The 21264-nt window shown below is 43.8% G+C and overlaps 1 protein-coding gene across 7 annotated transcripts in view; it reads right to left on the bottom strand.

Annotated features, from left to right (window-relative positions):
* Positions 1–619: 619 nt before the first annotated feature.
* dpf1 (double PHD fingers 1) overlaps positions 620–21264 on the bottom strand; it is a 57211-nt gene continuing 36566 nt past the window's right edge. For 4 of the 7 annotated variants that reach the window (XM_086143444.1, XM_086143452.1, XM_086143455.1 and 1 more), the window contains exons 9-12: positions 10053–10172; positions 7529–7641; positions 6258–6339; positions 620–5370 (exon numbers count right to left, since the gene is read on the bottom strand). In XM_086143444.1, the coding sequence (XP_085999570.1) occupies positions 5300–5370; positions 6258–6339; positions 7529–7641; positions 10053–10172 (386 nt within the window). In that variant the 3' untranslated portion in view covers positions 620–5299. The remainder of the gene's footprint in view (positions 5371–6257; positions 6340–7528; positions 7642–10052; positions 10173–21264) is intronic. The other 3 variants (XR_015104544.1, XM_086143453.1, XM_086143456.1) reach the window with 3 other exon arrangements.

Genomic DNA, 21264 nt, shown 5'->3' with positions numbered 1-21264 from the left:
GCCAGGTCTGGGCGACACAGCAGCTATGATGAATGTCTCATCTCCAGGAATACATCACAAATAGCAAAACTGTACCTGCCCTGAATAGCAAACTACATTCTCTCCTGCAGTGTTATTTGAAAACAACTGTTGACAATGGAGCTCTCTCGCCGCGCCTTCCTAGTTACCCCAACCTAAAAGGAGAACAATGCTGCCCATTATACCCACTGCTCTTTTGTCAATGCATTGCCAAGTTGTTCCTTTTTTTTTTTCGTCTTCTTCCCAGAAACATGAAAAGGTTATAAAGTGTTTAAGCAACACGGTACATTCAAATTCAAAATGATAATTGGTTATTCGGCATTCAAATGCTGCCTTTGAACAGTGGCTTTTATCGATTTTTATCTGCACGGCGAATGGGTGCAAATTGTTATTGTTATCGTCTGCTGGCTTGCAATTATAACCACGCACAAGGGAATAATTGTGTGGGCAAGAAAACCTTTTCCACCTGAAAAAAAAGGTTCAAGTGACAAGGAAGCTGTCCTAGTTGGCAAAAAACGCAGGAGGCACATGGGACGGAAACCCTAACCGTCGTCGAGCGTAGCATACAAATGTGCGCGCACAAAATGACAACACAAAGGTAGAGGTAATTTTTTTTTTAAATCTCATCGTTTTAATGAAAAAGAAAATTAGTCGAGGGCAGGAAAAAAAAAAAATACACTGGATAAATTGAGAAAGCCGAATGAATTCACAGAGAATGACTGACAGGCGTGTTGCCAGCAATGCGGTCACAATCCTCATTTCAAAGCATTCCCAGACAGTGTGTTTGTGTATGAGTGTGTGTGTGCGCGCGTGCACGAGTGTGTGTGTGCACGTGTGTGTATTTCTTTTTTTTTGTTGGGGTGGGGGGGGGCCTGGAAGATTTATTCTTCCTCCAAAGATTTAAAAAATACAAAATAACATTTATAAAGTGTGCACAGCAGACAATCACATAAAAAATGATAAAAATAAAAAATTAAAAAGAGCAATCGCACTCACGCATACAGACTTAGAGTAATTTCTTATTTTTGGGAATTTAAAAAAAAAAGTGCAAGCAAAATCACAGAACAACAGTTTTACAAGAGAGGCCAAGCCACCCTGAAGGCCCCGACAGGGTGTGTGTGGGGTGTGTGTGTGTGTCAGGGGGGTATAATTGGGTCAACTTGAGGCCTGGAGGTTCCCGTTTTGCAGCTTTGTTCGAGTCCACCCCACACACCCCCCCCCACCACCATTTTACCTAGGAGGTGCGTCAGGTTTCGTTGAACAGTCGTACTGATATCCCCCGACCCAACAGGCCGACGCCCCTGCCCTCTACCCCCACCTCCCAGATAGTACAATCAAAAATGACTCCACCATTTTTCTCATAAATGCCAGGAAAGCTCCCAAAATAAAGGGTTTTCAGTCACCATCGTCATCATCCAAACATTCCCATTCAATCAATCCCTCATCCTCATCCGTTTCCATTCAAACGTACGCCCGACCGAGACATTACCTCTGACTGCTTTGTGGAAATAAACAATATTTAATTTGTTACTGATGGGTTGTTTTTCTTTTTTCTTTTCTTTTCTTTTCTTTTTTTTTTTTTTTGTAAAATACAACATTGATTGAAAACACTGCAAAATGAAACAGCATGTTTCTTTATACAAGTGGCGGGTGTGGAATGAGTACCTTCAGCTACACTTTCGTTGTTATCTGTACACAGCAGCACCCCCGCCCCACCCCCCCCGGCAGCGCTGTGCCATGTCAGGACTTACAACGAGAAACAAAATGTCCGCAGTGCTAGAAAACCCCCAGAATTTTGGTTTGCCTTTCTCCGACCTTTCAGTACCCCGACGCACATGCGCAGACGCTCGCTCACCCAGGTATGAACGTTCCGGGCGAGCGAATGCGGCCAGATGTTGTGCAAAATACGATGAAAGGCGGGTCGTCTAAAATCGGGACCCCCGACGCAAAATGGAGGAGGAATTCAGCGGCGTCGCCCGGCGCTATTCCAAAAGCGATACTGATTATATCGAACATGAAATGAGAAACATTTCATCGGTCATGCTTCTGAGGATTTACACTGGATGAAGAGTGGGTGCAGTATCTGCACCTGCAGTTTGTCTGCATCAGATGGTTTTCATACTTCAGGTATTTTCTTACAAACCAGCTAATCTTGTAAGTTTCTTCCCGAGACACGGCGGTCAATCAAATCAAGGACAGTTGGCCCATTGGACACTCTGATACCGACCGAAAATATCACATATCTCAGATATGAAGTGGAAATTTGCTGTCCTCCAATCTCCCTTTGACAATGTCCTCCAGGCTTACATTTCTCAGATTCATGGATGGGTGAGTTCTCCATATTTTTAAAATCCCTCTCCTGAATTAGCACTTGTACTGTAGCTTTCTCTGAAAATTGTGCCTGCTGAAGTTGCCTTGACAACAATACCTTAGTAGGCCTTTGGGGGTTTAATGAAAAGGTGTTTTTTATCAAGCTCACAAGAATACATGCTGGCGAAATTCCTCACGTTACGTAAAGGCTTGTGTGTAACATCTCGGCTTCTTCTCCAGGTGACAGATTGTTCCGCTCGCTCTTAACTTGCAGGAATAGTGTTAGCGAAAAAAATTGTTTTTGTTATTTCACCCCGTATTAGCGTCTGACATGCTGGGTTTAGCAGGCCGTTGTGCAGAAAATTCAGAGTTGAGAGATAAATCCGAATACTTCAGATATTAATTCAAATTTGACAACTTTAACCCAACCCTTTGCCTGAACGTTAAAACCCCACCGAGCCCCGAAGATTTATAATATGCGAGTAAAGCTTACAGTTCTGCCTCTGGACATCACTCGAGTGCACACACATGCTAGCTAGAGTCAAATAGATGCAGCCATATTTTGGTGAAACTAGCCTACAGCCATTTAAATCTTCATGAGCATGCAGAAAAAGATGCAGTGTGGTTGAGTGACTGGTTAAAACGTGTTTGACTATAAATCAATAGCTTTCAAGTTGAGTATTGTTTCAAGCTACACAGCTGAGGACAATTAGCATTTTGGCTAAACTCAAACACCCGCAACTGTGTCGGTGACTCCGCCCAGCATTTTGTGTGTGTTGTTTCTGAACTCTGAGGGGTTTGTGTGGTTTCCATTTCCTTTTTGTCTTCCAGTTCACCGCCGAGGAAAGAATCGGGACATTTTTGGAAATCCCCATTAACAGAGAAACCAATTTTTAGCGCTTGCTAGCATGATTCGTCAATTGATCCTGCTGTCTCCAGGTCTGTAGCGACATAACATAGCATAGAAAAACAGAATAAGTCACGTAAGAAGTGCTCAGTATGTGAGGGGCACACACTTGAAAATAACACAATTCATATTTGGCTTAAATATACTGCATTTGTGAGCAACTGGGAAAGGGGAAAGTTCCACTGGGAAAATAAGAGGTCTGTAAATCTGACATTGTTGACACGGTCCTTTTCGCGCTAAAATATCCCCAGTTATATTTGCGCCGCACTTGATTTTTTTTAACCAGCAAACACTTCTGTTTTTTAACTCATTTCGCCATAGATTCTGGGTAATGGCAGGGGTATTTTTGCACTCAATAAAACTATTACTACTACAGAAATAATGTGACCTCCAGAGATGTATTCGGTGTTGGTGACAACAAGATCCCAACATTAGGTGCTAACAGTAGATGCTAATATGGCAGAATCAAGAGGAGGACTTGTTTTCTATTTCTTCTATTTTCAGCATCTTCAACGGCCTCAATTTGTAAATGGGACATCCCTTAATGGGAACTTTCTCGATTCCCAGGTGCCATAGCATTTGACAAGCTACTCGAACTGGGGTCATGAAGTGGTCAAATGGATCGTGAGCTGGCAGGTATTTTTTTTAAAGAGTATTCAATTCAGTAAGGAGATCACAGTGAGATTTTTAGGCGTCCAAAGTCTCATGAAACAATTATGTTTTGGATTTAATCGTGACTTGCAAAACAATGACTTTGTCCCATCTACATCACTGCCGGAATGCTTGAACAGGAAAATGCTGAATTCCCTCTCATTCGCATTACCTTCCTGCTACTCAGCTCCTTTCACAGATCCCACCAAGCGTGGAGCTGGCTACAGTTACTGCAATGCTCGTGTACACACAAACAAACAGACACACAAAGAGATTAAAACACACCCGGTTTGGCCAAAACAGTTCATATCACAAACATATTATTGCGAATTAAGTGTGCTTTCTTTTGGATTTCAATTAAAAATATTAGAAAAAAAGTGATATAACGACATGCAAATGAAAGAACGAAATAAATAAATAAAAACGGAACCATAAAAAATACGTTTTTTTTTTGGGCCTCGGAAAAGGCCGAACTTCTGCATCGTCCACACATCGACCCTACATTCTTAACACACATTTGATACACGCCGAGCACCAGGAGCGTTTCAGTGTCATTGGCTTCAACAGTCACTGTTTCGGAGAAGGGAAAGATCGGGGTCGGGGATCGGTGGGAACAAAGATGAGCCTTAATCGTCATTTTTTACACGTTGTTTGATGTGAAAAGTGTCCAAAAGCGTGTCACTAAGGAAGGAGGAAGATGGTTCAGGTCCTTGACCAGATGCGCCAGCGGAGTACCAGTCAGAATTTTGTACAGGTCCCTCCTTTCAAACGTCTCTAGGCAGCCAGCTCCTGCAGAAGTTCATTGTCTCAGCTCTTAAAGAAAGATGCGGTCGATGAAAATTTTGGTTTGGTGTACATTTCACAGTTGGCTAACACCGGAGCGTACTGCCTCGTGGTTATCCAGGGTCTTCCAAGACCTGCCCTCTGCCTTTCACCTATCCGTCTTGTTAATTCTCATTCACTACTTGACTGAGTTGCAGCTGAAGATCATTAGGGCTCTTCTGAGGGCCCTTAAGAGGGTTCCTGTAGAGCTGTAGGCCTCTGAAGTGCCCTTGGCAGTCTGGAGTGTGAGTCTCGCTCTCAAAAAAAAAAAACGTATTGCCAGCTGATGAATTCTTCTGCTGAGGCCGGGGAGGAAAGAGTGCGCGTGGAGGCCGTCCATTCAAGCTCAACGGGAGGGGTGAGGGGGGGGGGGGGCAAGTGACACAAAAAGGACGGAGATCGGCTCGCTATTGAGGAGGTGTTCGAGAGCGGGAGCAGCGTTGTGCTGAGTCGTGTCAAAGGTCACAGGGGCGGAAGTCGGAGAGGGCGGTGGCGGGGGCGGATCGGAGGGCGGCTGAGGCACAGAGAGGGGTGACAGAGAGGTGGTCTGGGAGAGGATGAGGGGGCCAAGAGGATGAGGTGCAGCTCAGATTAAGTGAGGGTGATGTAGGCTGAGGCCTTCTCCTTCAGTTGTCTCAGACACAGATGACAGCTCCAGCTCCCTGGCACACACACACACACACGCACACACACACACACACACACACACACAAACACACACACACACACACAGATCACAAGTTCAATCACTGCTATTGTAAAGCCTGGTGGATTAATCCCTCATTGCGGACAGAGCGTTGAGTAACACTGTAAATGAAAGCTGGATGTTAGAACACCACATGCTGTGCTTGTAGTTTGTGGATGGAAGGGGATTTAACAGCAATTTGGTTCTGGATTTTTTTGACACGGGATTTGTTGCACCATTAATTAGACATCGACGTCAGACGTCGCTAAAATGCAACTCGGTTCATAGCGGCAAATATGAGAAAGGCTTAGAATAACTACTACTGGGGGATCTTGTAAATAAATAGCATAGCATGTGTGGGCTGAGCATGACAGTTAGTGAGTGTTGAACACAAGTGGCACCGCTACTGTATGTTCAGCCAAGAGTGACTTTTGCCATGGAAACAGAGTATCTTTGTTCCACTCATTTCCATGACAACACCATTAAACATCCTCAGGCAGCCATCTTACGTACAGTAGGCAAGTGGCGTGATTTAGACAGATGAACCTGCTCCATTTCTGTGATGATTGCCACAGTGTGCCTCCAGTGGATTTAAGATTAATTAAATTACATCTGCTCCTACAAAGATGCAGAAGCATAAGGAGTCCTGAGGGCCTCTGTGTAATGAAGAACCCGATTTATGTTCTGAATTTCTTTTTTTCGACCACGGGTTTCGAACACAGCCACGTAAAGACGATAAAAGTGAGCCGGGTGAGGAGCTTTGGACCGAGCGGCGCGACTAGAGGCCGCCGCGCTTATCCACCGCTCGTTTTGATAACACTTGTATTTCCGGTTGCTTTCGGCTAGTGTCGCTGTGTTACGTACCCTCTGGTGGTTCAGACATGGGAGGGCTCAGACAGTACATGTGGTAGCCTCTGTCACAATCATCACAGAACAACAGCTGGTCCTGGAACAGAAGAGAATACTCAAGTCAGCATCTGGCGTAGGTATAGACAGACTGGGACACACACACACACACACACACACCATCTCTTTCTTCATTAAAATTGGGAACAGAATCATCTGCGTGCTAATCATACAGACATATGGATTAACTTTTACAGTGACTGTAAAAATGGAAAAATGGTTGGAAATATTTACATCGGAGTGTGTTTAAGAGCACAAAAATACAAAACTCGATGTGCTTTGAGCGTCTGAGGAACAAGTGAATTGACACTTCAAAGAAAACAATAGATTCACCACATTTCAAACAACGCAATCTTACTCTTGAAATTCATGACTATGTAGAAACCTGACTGCTAACTCCTGATATCAACCTTCCTCAAAAATATGATTATCAGTGTGTGTTTACCAACACGACAACATATCTTTTTAATGTAAAAGCCCCAATGAGCCCCTTAGATTGTCTTTCCCAGCAGGTAATAAACGCTGAACGCGGGCTGAGACATCTGTTGACTAACCGATGTTCAACATCATCCAACGGTCCAGATGTTAAAATCATCCAAACGCATTGATATGACTTAATTTAGATTTTTTTTTTCTCCTTCAACGTGTGATATCAACTTCATCCAATGTACATATGTAATTATAACGTAACACAGTTGGTGACAGTATCTTGCATAAACAATAGTTGTAACTAGAGACATTTCAGTAAAATCATTGTAGATGAAAATGCAAAGAATGTGTAAATCACTTACTGGGACACTTTGCATAATGCCAACTTTCACTATGCATCTTCTACTACAGTGTGATAGCAATACTTAGTTACTTAATATATACACAGTATCTTAAGATTCATGTATATAATAATTTTTATATCAAGTAGCAGTATCAACATCGGCTACAAAAACCTAGCTGAGCTCTTGGTCACGAGCTATTTGTGATATCACAAATCCCGGTTGCAGGCTTGCAGCTTAAAATCTCATTTTTATTAGCGAGTGTGTAAGCTTTTAGTGAAAATGTATATAGAACAATGAATGCATAAAAAAAGCAAGCTGGATGGTTATTAGTCTGCAAATACAATGGCCTCAAAACTCGCCCCTGATTTGCAGCTTGAAGACGGGTTCAGAAGGTGTGTGTGTGTGTGTGTGTGTCATGCGTTCACAATTAACACGTCGTTTAGAGGGGGATCTTACGTCGTTCTCAGATGTGCCACACAGGCTGCAGGACTTGCACTCGATGCACTGCCAGCGATAAGTCCTCACTGCAGCCGTCATGTTCACTGTGAACTGCAGACAAGATGGGTGGCCTGGGTGTGCACACACACATGCACGCACACACACATACTCACACACACACAAACACACACACGGGCACACATACATACACACACACACACACACACACACACACACACACACATACGCACAAATGAACACACACGCGCAAGCACACGCCCACTCAGTTTTCACCATCGCTTTCTGTTTTTTAAGGACAGTCATCCATCATCCATCTTTTCTGTCTATCCGCCAGAATGTTTTCTTGTAGCTGATTTATTCATATTTGAAGGGAATAAAAACAAGGGGATTAAAGGTGGGGACATGGAATTTATTGAGAGAGTGATATTTTCTTTTTTTTTATCTGTTCTGGACAGGTTGTGCTGTTCAATAGATAAACATGAGCATACTTTGCTAAAGCTACCATACTAACTGTAAACATTTCCATGTATAAATAAATGGTAATTTCTGCTGTTACAGCTAGCTATTTACGTTCTATATATTTGTTTATTCGATGACTAATAAAAAAGGACCATACCAGTGTTTCGCATGCTTTAGCCCATTTGCTACAAATCACATACATCTTTTTGGTTCTCCTTTTTTTGTTTTATTTCTTCAATAAAAAGGAAACATGTGGATGAACAAATACATACAGTCAGTTGATAAATACAGAAAATCCGCATGTATAAACACATCCAGGATGTACAACACAAGTTGAAAAAAGGGAAATATTGTTACGATAATAAAAACAGGATAAACAAAAGATACAACTGGATTTAAAGAAAACATAATAATCCAATAAAATGTATTGTCAGTCATTCACAACCAAAATTCAGAATGTAGGTAGACAGTTCTACCGGAAAGTAAAAAATAAATAAATAAATACACACAATGGCTTATGGAAAGGCATGCAGCACACAATATGATTCGAAACAGTTCTGCGTATTTTCCAGGTAAGAAGGTCACATCAAGGAGATTACATTTCATTGAAATCATTCACATTTTATTGCCAAGACCTGGAGACTGAGCTCAGCGGACATGACTTTGTGCCCGACCGCGCTGCAGTTCCCCCCAGCCAACTGCAGAGCGTCCTTCCCATTGCGTGGACCGTGAGTTACATGCAACATTTTTATTAACTTAAATTGTGGTCTTGTAGTTTTATCATCTGATACGGTTATTCTTAGCGATCATAAAAAAAAAATAAAAAAAATAAAAAAATCTTTTGCTCTACGTCTGGCCATCCATTATTCCAAATGTGCATTAGCTGTTCATCGTAATAAGTGCTGGGGGAATGCAAAAGGAAAAACCAGACCGCTTCTTTTCATACTGATATAACGTTCATCTGCGCATCCAAACAAACAAACAAAAGAAAGCGACAGAAATTTCAATGGTGACTATCTAAAGACAAAAGGAAGTGGGCTTGTCTCGTTTTAACCAGCGTATTCACTTATCACCATTTTTGATGGGTGACATTTGGCGAAACTGTTATCCCCACATTGCTTCCTTTTTGCAAATCGGTCACCTGATGTTGGAACTATTTTTGTCGGAGCTCCAAAAGCACGGCCTGCCGGGTGCATGCTTTGCATGACAAGTAAAAACTCTTTTTACTGCGATTTTAGAGCCCGATATACTACAGCAGCTATTTTTCAAAAGTGTGTTGACCGAGATGTTTGTTTGTTTCTGGACTTTCCGAAGGCGGTGGTTTTCATACAGCGGGAGGATGAATTTTCAAATTGCTTTAAAAGCAGTGTGACTGAGCCTGTTAGGAAAGCATGAAAAAAATATATATACTGTATATACATATATATATGCAGTATACATGTATATGAAATGTCTGTGTTTGAGTGGAAATGTCTATGGGGACGTTTCTACTCAATCTGTGCAAACAAAAGGACAATAGTTGGTGAAAAAAACTAAATGCCACAGTTACAGTGAAATGACATGCAATCGCCACTTTTCGCATAGTTACAGTATTTATTACTTAGTTAAAGAGTTACTTAGCTCGTTAGTTACTTGTTAAGTAGTTAGTCAGGTGTGTGTTTTGGTGTTTTGCAGCATTCTTGGACTCAGGGGGGACCTAAATTTAGTTTGACATGGCAGCATATTAAAAACTAAGAATAACAATGTGTTTTTTTAAGCTCCGAAACAGAATTTAATCTATTTTTTGGAAATCTGGAAGTCGAGAAAAAAAAAACTAAAACACGAAACATTACAAAACATGAAAATCAATAATGCTCATCCTATGTGGTTTGGAGAAGATGGGCTGGAAGAAAAAAACATTGGTATGGTCCGTTTCTCTTTTAAATTGCTGAACAGTAATTGACACTTGTGTATCGGGCAAATGAAACGTCTGCGGCGTTCGACAAACCGGGATATTTCAAGACTGTGCATCAACAGAGGACCTCCTTTCTCCTGCCAAACATCCCCTTCAGCTTTGCCCTACCTGAGCGTCCACAGTCCGCACAGGAGATAAGGTCTTCGGGACAGCCGGTCTTCTTGGAGCCTCCGAGGCAGAAGTCGCAGTAACCATTGGCGATCACCGAGCCGTCCGGAGCTTTCTTGGCTGGAGGAAGACGAGCGAGAGACGGCAGATTAGTCACCGCGCCTCAGAGGAAGAGGACGTGAGACTTAAAACTATTAATCACTGTTATGAAATGACACCCCGGGGTGACGGAGGCGTATCAATCTGTAAGCAGGACGACGGATTGATTAGGGAACAACTGTAACAGTACAAACAATTAAAGGGAGCCGCGGGGGGAACGGGGAACATCCTCAAGGGAGGAAGAGTGGCTGGACAGGGAGTGGTTAGAGGTGAGAGATGTGAATTATAATTAAAAAAAAAAAAGAGGAGGAAGAAAAGAAAATCTAACTCTATAGCCAGACTGTGTTTCATCTCGTCTTGGAAACCACACACTGTCTCTTCCTCTCTCTCTCTGGTTCCATCTGTTTGCTTTGGCAAGAGAGAGTATTGGTGGCGGCCCCTGCTGGACCCAGGGAATCACCGGCCCCCCCATTCTCTACCGAACCCTCCCCCAGAAGCGAGGAGGAGACGGGGAGGCACTCATAGGAACATCCGCTGGGAGCGTCTGGGTGCCTCTGGGGTCTTGTAAATATTGTCGGGAGTGGAGGAGGACAAAGAAGGGAGGGATGTGTGTGTGTATGTGTGTGTGTGTGTGTGTGTGTGTGTGCATGCGGCGAAATGCTAGGATCAGCCTTGCCAATATGAGGAGAGAGAAGAAAGTTATCCACATGACGTTGCTTCATGAGAACTATTAAAACCAAAGGAATTCCCAGGAGACGCCCGATTGTTGTGTCTGGTTGTATGTGTGTGTGCCAGTATCCCCTGAGGACACACTCGTGTTTATACAGTAACACATTTTCCCAGTGTAAACCACTCAATTTTGAGTTGTCGTTTTAACCGGCGCACGCTAAGAAGCCCGCCATCCGGTTGGAGCTCTACGCTCCCAGGACGCAGGGCTCCACGCGACCCCCCCAGGGTCCCTAAAGGAAGGATGGGCAGCCGGAGTATTCGGTTACTGAGCTCCAACTCCCGATTTTGATTCTGGGGTCGGACACCCTCTCTTTGTTCAAGAATAGGCTTAACCTTCCTTTTTGAGAAGGCTTATTGACATATTGTCAGCGCTAGGCTAGCCTCTAGCAATGCTAGCCCCTAGCTATGCTAACGTAAGCTTCCTCTGCAGGTCATGGTTCCTATTCTTCCTACCCTTTCTGTCCGGTCTGCACTCAAATCCCTTCATTAGTGCATTATAGTAACCTCACATCTTCTCCCAAGTCCTCAGGCTCCGTCATCTCGCAGGTTCCCAGGGGACGTGGCTTGATCTACTGCAGCCGCCGTCCTGCCATGCGGTCATCATTATTTCTTATAAATCTCAAATCTATTATTGTATCATGTCACCAGAAACTGTTAGCACTACTGCTATTGATAGTAAGAGATCAAAATGGCTTGTCCTGACCCGCATACCTCCTTCATACTCTTGCTTTGACCCTATTTTGTTCAACCCTGGCCGGTCGAGCCACAAGGCCACCCACATTGAGGGTTTCTGCCCCGATTAAAAAAGTTTTGTGGATCAGCCGAGATCACGCGGGTCCATCCGCAACTCGCGACAATCTCAAATCTCCGCTTTGCCGCCCGATCCGTCCCATTCGCACGAGGAAAGAATAGGATTCCTATCGCGCCCCTTTTCACTTCCACGCCGTCCTCTCTTCCTCGCTATCAGCCACATCTCGCAGGCTGACGCGTCATCAAATCTGCAGTGATGATTTTGCACCTCGCCACCGCTCCTTCTCCCTCATATTCCCGTCTTTTCATCTTCCCCATAACCACTTTATGATACTAAACACTTTTTGGAAAGTTCCCTTCAGATTTAAAGTTTTCACTCATGTGCATCCTTTCCAGCTTTTGGTTGTATTTTGCTTTTTTCACACGGGGCCGCTTCAGAAAGCTTGTATTCCCACTTTTCAATTTGTTTTTCCTTCGTGATCGTACTTCTTTAGCGCTCGCTGGCTTTCGCTTTTCCTCATTTGCAGTCTCTGCAGAGATCGCCATCCAAAGTTTCCCTGCCTCAGCTGTCTGGCCCCTCCCAGCACAAAGCCGTCTCCTCCGCAAAAACACACTCCACTGACAAAGCCTCTTCGATCTATCAAAACACCCACTGATCACCTCGACCCCCGGCTTAATTGATTGTTCGCTCTATTGTGGAGATACCAGGGGTTGTGTCTGCGCTCCTGTCAGTTTTCTCTGGTTAAAAAACTTGCAGCTCAGATCTCCTTAATTGATTTCAGGTTGCTTGTCTTTTAGGTCGGCAAACGAATCGCTGTCTGTCCTAAACTTGGTTCTTTTCTTCACCCGGAAACAAACGCGCTCCTCCCAATGGCTGAATTATATCTGAACTTAATCCCCAAACACAAATGTCCCCTCCTTCTTCTCCTCCTCTGCCATTTTTCAACTTTTCAGTTTATACCAAACTCATCATCCACTGTCTTGCATTTGATCAGCGGGCTCTTTGAAAGCCCTTTTAAAAAGGGCACTTAAAAACTACCAGGATTATCTGTGAATAAACAAGGAGTGTGCAATTGTGAATTGTGAAAAAATAATTACTTACTTCTACAAAATAAATAAAAATGTACATAAAAAGTACTTGAAGTTTGAAAATGACCTTGACCTTGACCTTGAAAATGACTCTTTTATGAGATGCATAATAATTAGAATTTTCTAACTAGAGCTCTGTTCTGATGAGATTTATTTCAGTTGAGTTTTGTAATAATGATAATAATAATAATAACAATGATAATAATAATACATTTTCTTAAAACTCAAGAACACAACACTTTTTGTACCTGTCAGAGTTAAACAGTTCAAACAGATAATTATTGTATTATTGAATTATATTATTATCATTATCATATTATCAGGATATATTATTAGCTTATTATATAAAAATTTCCAATTTGCGACACGGTGGCGCAGCGATTAGTGATTCAGCCTCACAGCACGAAGGGCTCTCGTTGGATTCCGACGAGAGGAACTTTCTGCGTGGAGCTTGCATGTTCTCCCTGTGTCTCCCCGTGGGTTCTCCGGTTTCTTCCCACAATCCAAAAACATGCCGCAGATTAATCGGGAAAAAATTGGGAAATTGCTGCATGTGGCCCTGCGACTGACTGTCTGTTATGGCCTGATGTATAGGCTACAACATCCCCTGCAACCCTGAGTGCAGGATAAGCGGCAGAAGACGGATGGATGGATGGAAATTTCAAATGAATCTATCTTTATAATTATATCATTTTAAATAAACATTCATCATTGTGTTTAGCGCTGCTCCTGCACACAGGATTGCAGCAGAGCTGCCGCCATCCCCAGGCATCATTCAGAGAGAGGCGGGGCTTAACCTGTCTCCTGTCAATCAAACGGCAATACAGAGACACGCAACCAATCACTAGAATTCAAACATCCTGGTGATTTTGAGTCTCAATTTACCTTCACGCGGTTAATTTTCGCAAAAGCTTCTCTAAAAGCATACACTTGCATTCATTTATCGCTCGAGTTTTTTTCCTATCTGCGATTTCTGTATATCTATAAGGACTTTAAATGAATAACGTTTTATTTTTCTTATCCATTTGAGCAGAAGCTACAGTCAGAATATACAGGGACTATGTTTATGCCCCGACTGCAGTTCAAAGCTCACATCACAGGTTGCTGTGCCTGTATGACGACGACGACGACGAGCTATCAGCGACCTCCTTCCTCTCTAATTCGAGATGCACATCGTTTCAAACATCTTGATCTGCTTTGTACAAACGTACGGACTCAGACCGGGGATCACAGCTGTGCCGGTGACAGTCGGCAGAATGTGGGGCAAAACAAAGCAAACGTTCTGGCGTCTGATTGAATAACAGCCACGGGCGTCTGGCGACTGTCACTTTCAGGCAGGCAGCGGCATTAGACTGCCTGCCGTCTCAGACCGCCACGTGTAAGATTACGAAATCAAAACGTCTCCACCGTTTCTATACCTTCACGTTTTGCTAAGTACTTCCTCAACTGCCGAGATTTCTTTTTCCCATCTCCCCTTTTTTAGCAGCAACCCTGCACTTCCTCAGTCTAGATGTTTTTAGACGCCACTCTGGGGTGATATTTTGATTGCGAGCTAGAGAGCAACCCCTGTGTGTCTTTTGTTTATTGCTTTTTCTTTGGATTGTTTTGTGACGCAAGTCCAAAATGAGGCATTTCCTGAATTCCTTTTTTACTCCTTGCGCCTCGCCCGCCACTGGGCCCAGGTAACAGTCACCCGTTCCCCGTCGCCGCCTATTTGCGACCTCCACAAACAGCACCTTCACATATTTGTGTCAGTAGACGTGAATCATCAGCACCGACACTGCAGGTCTGCAGACCAAACAAAGCAAAATGCTGCATATTCTAATGGGATATGTTGCCAAATCTTGCGATTTTCATCCACGACACAACCTCCCCATCACCTGTGGTCCCAATGCCATATTTTTTCCGGATCCCTCCGTGAAAGCCAGATTTAGAGATCACCTCAGTCTTTCTTACCTATTATGATAAATCATTGTCATCACCCCGCATGTACAGCCTCGTGCAGCCGAATTGGAAGTGAACTGTAGAACAATGATGAAACCGAGCCAGTTTCTGCACCCCCCAGTCACCTCCACATGCACACTCACACACTCACACGCGCACGCGCTTCATCCTATTCATTTCAGCGTTGCATGTGTGCAGCCTTTCCATTGTGCCGCTTCTCATTTTGTACCTCATTGTCTGTCTAGGTTGTTTTTACAGTCACCAGATGCCAAAAAAAAAAAACAAAAAAAAAAACGCATTCCATGATACCAATGGACTGGGAACTGAAATAAGCGCAGATGTGAACTCTCTGTCATGTCATCTCACGTTTGCGCGGTGAAACCTCGTCGTGTTGAACCACTGCAGATTGAATAATGTATTTAATGGAAGCAGCCGCATAACCACTGAAGTACTATTTTGTACGTTGCTTTTTTTTCTGCACAATGATGTTACGCGCTGGGCAGGTTCCCGACTATGATTCACCGGGCGGAGTGGTTAATATAATAAAGTGGATTACACAGGTGGGCACGCTTATGTGCGCATGCACACACACACACACACACAGATGACTCTATTTGCACTGAAGAAAAACAAAAGATAAGCATACACATGCATGCAGATGGGTAATACAATGACTGATTCAGCATATGAGTGTGTGCGCATTGACATGAGAGAGAGGTCATTAATCCATCCATCCCAGGGTGGAGTTTTGTTTGGCTGGAAGGGGGGAGGAGAGGGCGAATGAAATGGAAAAGAGGGCGAGGAGTGAAGAAAGGGCAGGAGAGGGAGAGGGAGCGATTCGGTTTTTGACTCCACGGGCCTGGGCTTTAATCCTCCGAGAAATAAAATCATTAAAATAAAACTCTCTGATCAGGAGTCGGACAGACGGACGGACAGACAGGCAGACAATAGAGGGGGGGTTGCGGAGGAGGGGGAGGAGGGGGCGTGAGCTCTACCTGCTGCCGCAGGATTCGACGAGGTCGCGCTGAGCGAAATTCACGAGTGAGACGGCTGCAGTCGTGGTTGAAACCCCGATTTTTCGAAAGTCACTCAGCCTTTTTTTTTTTTCATTTTCAGATGGCTTTTTGGAACGCGACGGGTAAATTAACTTTTTATATCATTTATATTCAGCAAGCACATGATGTGATGATACTTGTCTTGGGCGGAATTAATGCAGCGCACACCCAGAGATCCCCACGGGTCATCGGACCCCTGGGGTTTGGAAACGGCGATCTGCGCGTCGTCTGCACTTCAGACATTTGTTACGACCTGTGCACTTTCCAACTGAGGTGCAATGAATCAAGAGGGAGGGAACGCCACCGCTCCCATCAATCATCCTTAGGTGTAATTAGGCATACACTTGTTACCGGGATGCAAACCGGGTTCTCCACCCTACTGATTTACCGTGTTATAAATTAAAGGTGGATATATTGAACCGCGGGGGCTGTCCTGACTGTGGCGGCTAAACCCCCTTCTTAAATTCACAAGATTGATAACTCCATCCCCATAGTTTTTAATAATCTCTTTTGCCTAGGATAACATTATGATATCTTGCTGGTGTCAGCCTTTTCATTATGGGAAATATTACCTCCATGTCATCAGGCCTCGGTGACGGTAAGGGTTAGACAGATACGTCCGAGACCGTGTGTGTTTTTAATTAAAAAATTCTCAGATAGTTAGTCTTTCATATTTTATCTCAGATATGTTATATACAGGAGGAGGAAGAAGGCAACGGTTTCCCGGAGTTTTGGTTTTCGGGACGCACGTGCAATAAAACCACATAGTGATCAAAATAGATTACCAATAATATGTCCTCCCACTGAATCTGTTTTTACAAGTGGCTCTTCTGTTTTACACCATATTCGACCAAAAATGGTCAAAACAGGACAGAAAAATAAATCACAAGGGTGGACTTTGGTGAAAATTTATGTGGAGAGTAAGGATGTGATGTGACTGAGATCAAATTATTGCATTCGTATTAAGGGCTAAATAGTACTGAAAAGCGACGCCTCCGTTTTTTTCTGCAAGGCTACCAGCTAATTTCAATGGCAGCCGTCGTGTCGTAAAGCTTCTTTTTTTTTGTTTTTTTTTACCAGAACCAAGCCTTTTTTATAAATTTCTTCTGCAGGAAAAGAGGGAAACCTGTCATTTCAAACGACAGACAAACCGCATACATTAACGCAACAATCATGTTGGCCGATTGTCATTCATCACATGCTAATACAAATGTGCCAGTATTTATCAAATGTTATCACAGTTTTCAATGCCCAAAATTTTAGGATCAAAATACAGCAAACTATAAATAACATTGCATTTTTGCATATTTGCATGTTAATGTTGACATATTAATATACAATACTGATAAATGACAATATTTTTCAAATATTATCACAATTTTCAACGGTCAGTTTATGCTAATATGCCAAAAAGCATAGCTCCCAATTAAAATATTACATTTGGATTTGATGTTCAAGTGTGAAAAATAGCCCTCAGGAGAGAAATATGTGTTTCAGGTTGACATACAAATATGGACTTGATGACCAAATACAGCTGAAGGAGTAGTGTAAGAGTAGCTAAGTGGGTGAGAACAGCCAATTCTGTGCACGGCCAAAAGGGACAAAATTAAAGGCGGGATGATGGTGTATAAACACACAGGAAATATACAGCAGGCTGAGTGTGTTTGCTTTTTAAGAAACCAACACGGCCAGATGTTGTTTGAGCCGGGCAGCAGGGCGCTCAGAGCTGTCGAGACATACGTGTGGAAACGGGCCCGGGGCCAACGCAAACATCTTTTTTTGTCTTCTTCTGGTCAAATAAATTGCTTTTTATCTCCCTTTCCCGCTTGCATTTACGTTTACTGTCGCTGATTGGGCCGTGCCATTCCTAGCGGGATAAACTAGACAGACGTGCACGTGCAGATAAAACACACTCGGGCTACATATTCATTTGTGCAGCAGTAAGTAAGTGTGCATGTTAAGATGCCTTTTGTGTTTTTGCCTGTCAGCATGGGTGCAGAGAATTTGTATGTGTGCGTGTGTGTGTGTGTGTGCGTGTGTGTGTGGGGGTGGGTGTGTTTTTATGCGTACGTGAGATTGGAGGCCCCAGAGAGTGAATCAGCAGGTCCTGATGCATGTGAGCAAGTCAGGGCTGCCTGCTGGCCTGCATGTATGATGGGGGAAAAAAAAAAAAAACTCCATCAATGATTAAACGCCTGCGGCCTTGTTGCAGACCCCTCCTGCAAACACAGACACGCCACCACCGGCCAGAAGAAGAAGGGAGGGTAGGAGAGAGGGAGGTGAAATTAGGATAGATAGATGAACATAAAAAAGGAGGCTAATAAGCAAAAATAAAAGGGAAGTAAAACAGCGTGGGGGAGAAGAAAAAGCAAGGGGGAGAGAAAGAACGCCAGGAAGTCAGGTGGCGCATTCTGTGTTCCTCTTCTTCCTCCTCACCCTTTGATTGCCTTACCTACCCTCTGATCCCTCCCCATTCTCTGCCTCGCCTTCTCTTCTCTTCTCCTTCTCTCTCTCCCTCTCCTCTCTTCTCTCCACCCCTCTCCCAATTACCGGGAGGAGTATGAGCAGAACTGCACACTTCACAGCTTTCAAGTGTTGGAGAGAGATCCTCCTGGGAATTATCCAGCAAGAGATGAATCCTCTAATGCACCCCCAACCCTGCTCCTCCACACACACACACACACACACACACACACACACACACACACACACGCTCTGTTTCTCCCTCGACACCTACCTTTCCCCCATCCTTTCCTTCCTCTCGGCTCATGACCCCCCCCCATCTCATTTTCTCTTAGTCCCTCCTCTGTGGAGCTCCTTTGTTTAAAAAAAGAAAAATGTGATTTTGTTTTCTGTTTATGTATTTTTTTTATCTACAGGATTTTGTTTTTTTCGAAACCGAAAAAAATTCATCTTGTTTTTTTTTTTAAAATGCTTTCGAGGCGCGAAGGTCCAATTTCAATCTGAACGGCGCGAAAGAAAGACGACACATTGAGTGTCAAACAAACACCGGCAGGAGGTTCACGTGCTGTGTAAACAAGTTCCGATGCTCGTGGCAATGCATTTGTCATATTTGCGGCGGAGCGGCTTCCTCTATTTGCCTTTCCATGCAAAAAAAAAAGCAAAAATCTCTTTCAGAATATTAGTGGAGCTTTTCATCAATGGGCTTTGTTTAGAAACACAGAGGAACGCTCCAAGCTCCCAAATGGGATGCGGTGGGCTCTCGCCGATCAGTTCTGAGACAGAGCGGTGATCTGACGGGGTTTTGCAAAACAAACAGACAAAAAAAGAAAACTAGGACTGAAAAAGAACACCAACAATATATAAATAAAAACTGCTTGAGATGCAATGCTGCCTTTTGTCACTCCTGGCTTCCTCCTCTCCCTGTGCCCCCTCCCCCATTTTACACACACACACACACACACACACACACACACACTCTTTCCTCTGTCATCATTCTTCTTCCCAGACTTTGATTTGGAACCCATACCAGTCCCCAAGTCTGGTCAATAATCTCATCCTCTGGCCGGCCGCAGTGAAAGTCTTCTCAACTCAGCTCCTCTATGCAGGTTCATTATCATTTCCCACACTCTCTCTCTCTCTCTCTCTCACACACACACACACACACACACACGCACACCTACACACACACAGAGCCATGAGAGGAAGGCTGAGCTATAACCCTACCTGTTGACATCCCTGCATTTGTTCCATTTTCTTACCCCCCTCCTCAACTAAACTGAATTATTTATTTCCATCTACGTTTCTCTTAATTTGCCGGCATGCTGATGAAAGCTGCCTAATAGGCCTCCTTAAGTGCATCGACGCATTCAGCTGTGCTCCTTTCTGTGCATTGTGGGAAAGGCAGGCAAGCAATGAGAACGCAGGGTTGTCTCTGGCCCGACGTAGAATTTTGTCTTCAAGTCATGTTTAGAGGCGTGTGGCCACTGTAACAGACGATTAACCGCGAGCCCTTCGGCAGAAAATCGCAGACTCTCGATTTTGTCACGCCGGGCTTCCCGAAAAATCTGGCTTTCGCCACTTGCAGTACGCCGTTCCCCGGTGGTGCTTGGCGTGGAAAAAAAAAAGAGCAGCTTTTATTTGCAGAGGCTGGTCCCCGCTATTGTTAAAAGCTCAACATGCATTCAAAGGGCTGCCGGTGATTTGGCCTCGCTCTCCGCTTCTTGAGGCGCGGCCTTTGCAAAGACAAAAAGGGTTCGTAGATGTAATTAAAGCCGTCCATCTGTGATCGGATCGCCCACAACGCATGTTAATACGACATGCAAGCAGGTCTTTGACCTTGTTAGCTGCCGGGGCGCCGTCACTTTTAGCGTTAGGCAATGCTGTGCAAAAAATGTTTTTTTTGCATCTTTGTTCCTAAATTTGCATTTCCAATGGTGCATCTACCGAATCGGAGCTGGTAAGATAAGCAGACACCTAAATAATTCACGGGTTCTGGGGATGAGGCTGGTGGAATCAGAAGTCGTGCCACGGCAGGACGCAAAGTTTTGGGGAATGAGCCAAATCGATATGCTTCTATCTGATCCGATGAATTTTGGTTCTAATAAGATCTGGGCTTGAATATCAGTTAAAGGTAGATCGGTCCAAGTAGTACATTTGTAAGAGTTAATGGACACGGGGATCCAATTTTGGCCCATTATAGACTTCATGCAGTCCTCTGTATTCTCGTCAACAATCTCTGGAGTTTCTAAAGGCAGAAAAGCAAGGAGGGAGGAGGGCATCTTGATCCAGGTGGGTGTCGACACCCTCTCTTTGTTTAAGAACAGGCTTTAAAAACACTTTACTTTTCAAGAAGGTTTATAGTCAGAGTTAGGCTAGCTTCTAGTTGGACTCCCTCTGCCGAGGGATATCCCATGATGCGCTTTTCTCCTTCCTCCCACTCTTCTTTTCTTGTCCCCAAGGGCTGTGGATTGATCTCCAGCAGCAGTCCTGCCATGTATTACCAAATAACCGTTGTAATTATTACCATGTAACTGTTAAATAATGCTATAACTAACAAGAGACCAGTCCCTCCCAACTCTCATACCCTATTCTGTCTCTATCACACTCTTGCTTTCTCTCTTTGTTTATACCCCTGCCGGTCGAGGCAGAAGGCTGCCCACATGAATAAAATCTGACTTGACCTTTTTTTTTTAATATATATTCATCATTCAAATATTCATCAATAACCAAAGTGACCAATTGTGGGTAAATATGACCTATTTCATATTTACCCACAATATCGAAGTAAATCGCATGCGCAAAAGAAGACTGTCAGGTTCCCGAGGTGGAATTACAGCTGAGAACCTTCAAGGAGGAAATATGAAAATGTCGGGGAGAATGTTTTCACTTTCAGAGCGCATAGCTCCTTCGCAATTACTGACGGCAACAAACGGGCCGGCGCTGCAGGTGGAGGCAGGTAGGAAACGCGGCGGAAGAAGACAATAAGGAGGCAGCGGAGAAGGATTTCGGTGGCAGATGAAGCAAATGAAGAAATTAGGAAAGGGGGGGTGAGGGAGATGAGTTGGAGGAAAATGAGGAGGCAC

The sequence above is a fragment of the Fistularia commersonii genome, chromosome 3 (assembly GCF_037954325.1).
Source record: "Fistularia commersonii isolate RoL2024-O1a breed Wild chromosome 3, RoL_Fcom_v1.0, whole genome shotgun sequence".
NCBI lineage: Eukaryota > Metazoa > Chordata > Actinopteri > Syngnathiformes > Fistulariidae > Fistularia > Fistularia commersonii.
This window is presented reverse-complemented; position numbering and strand designations above follow the sequence as displayed.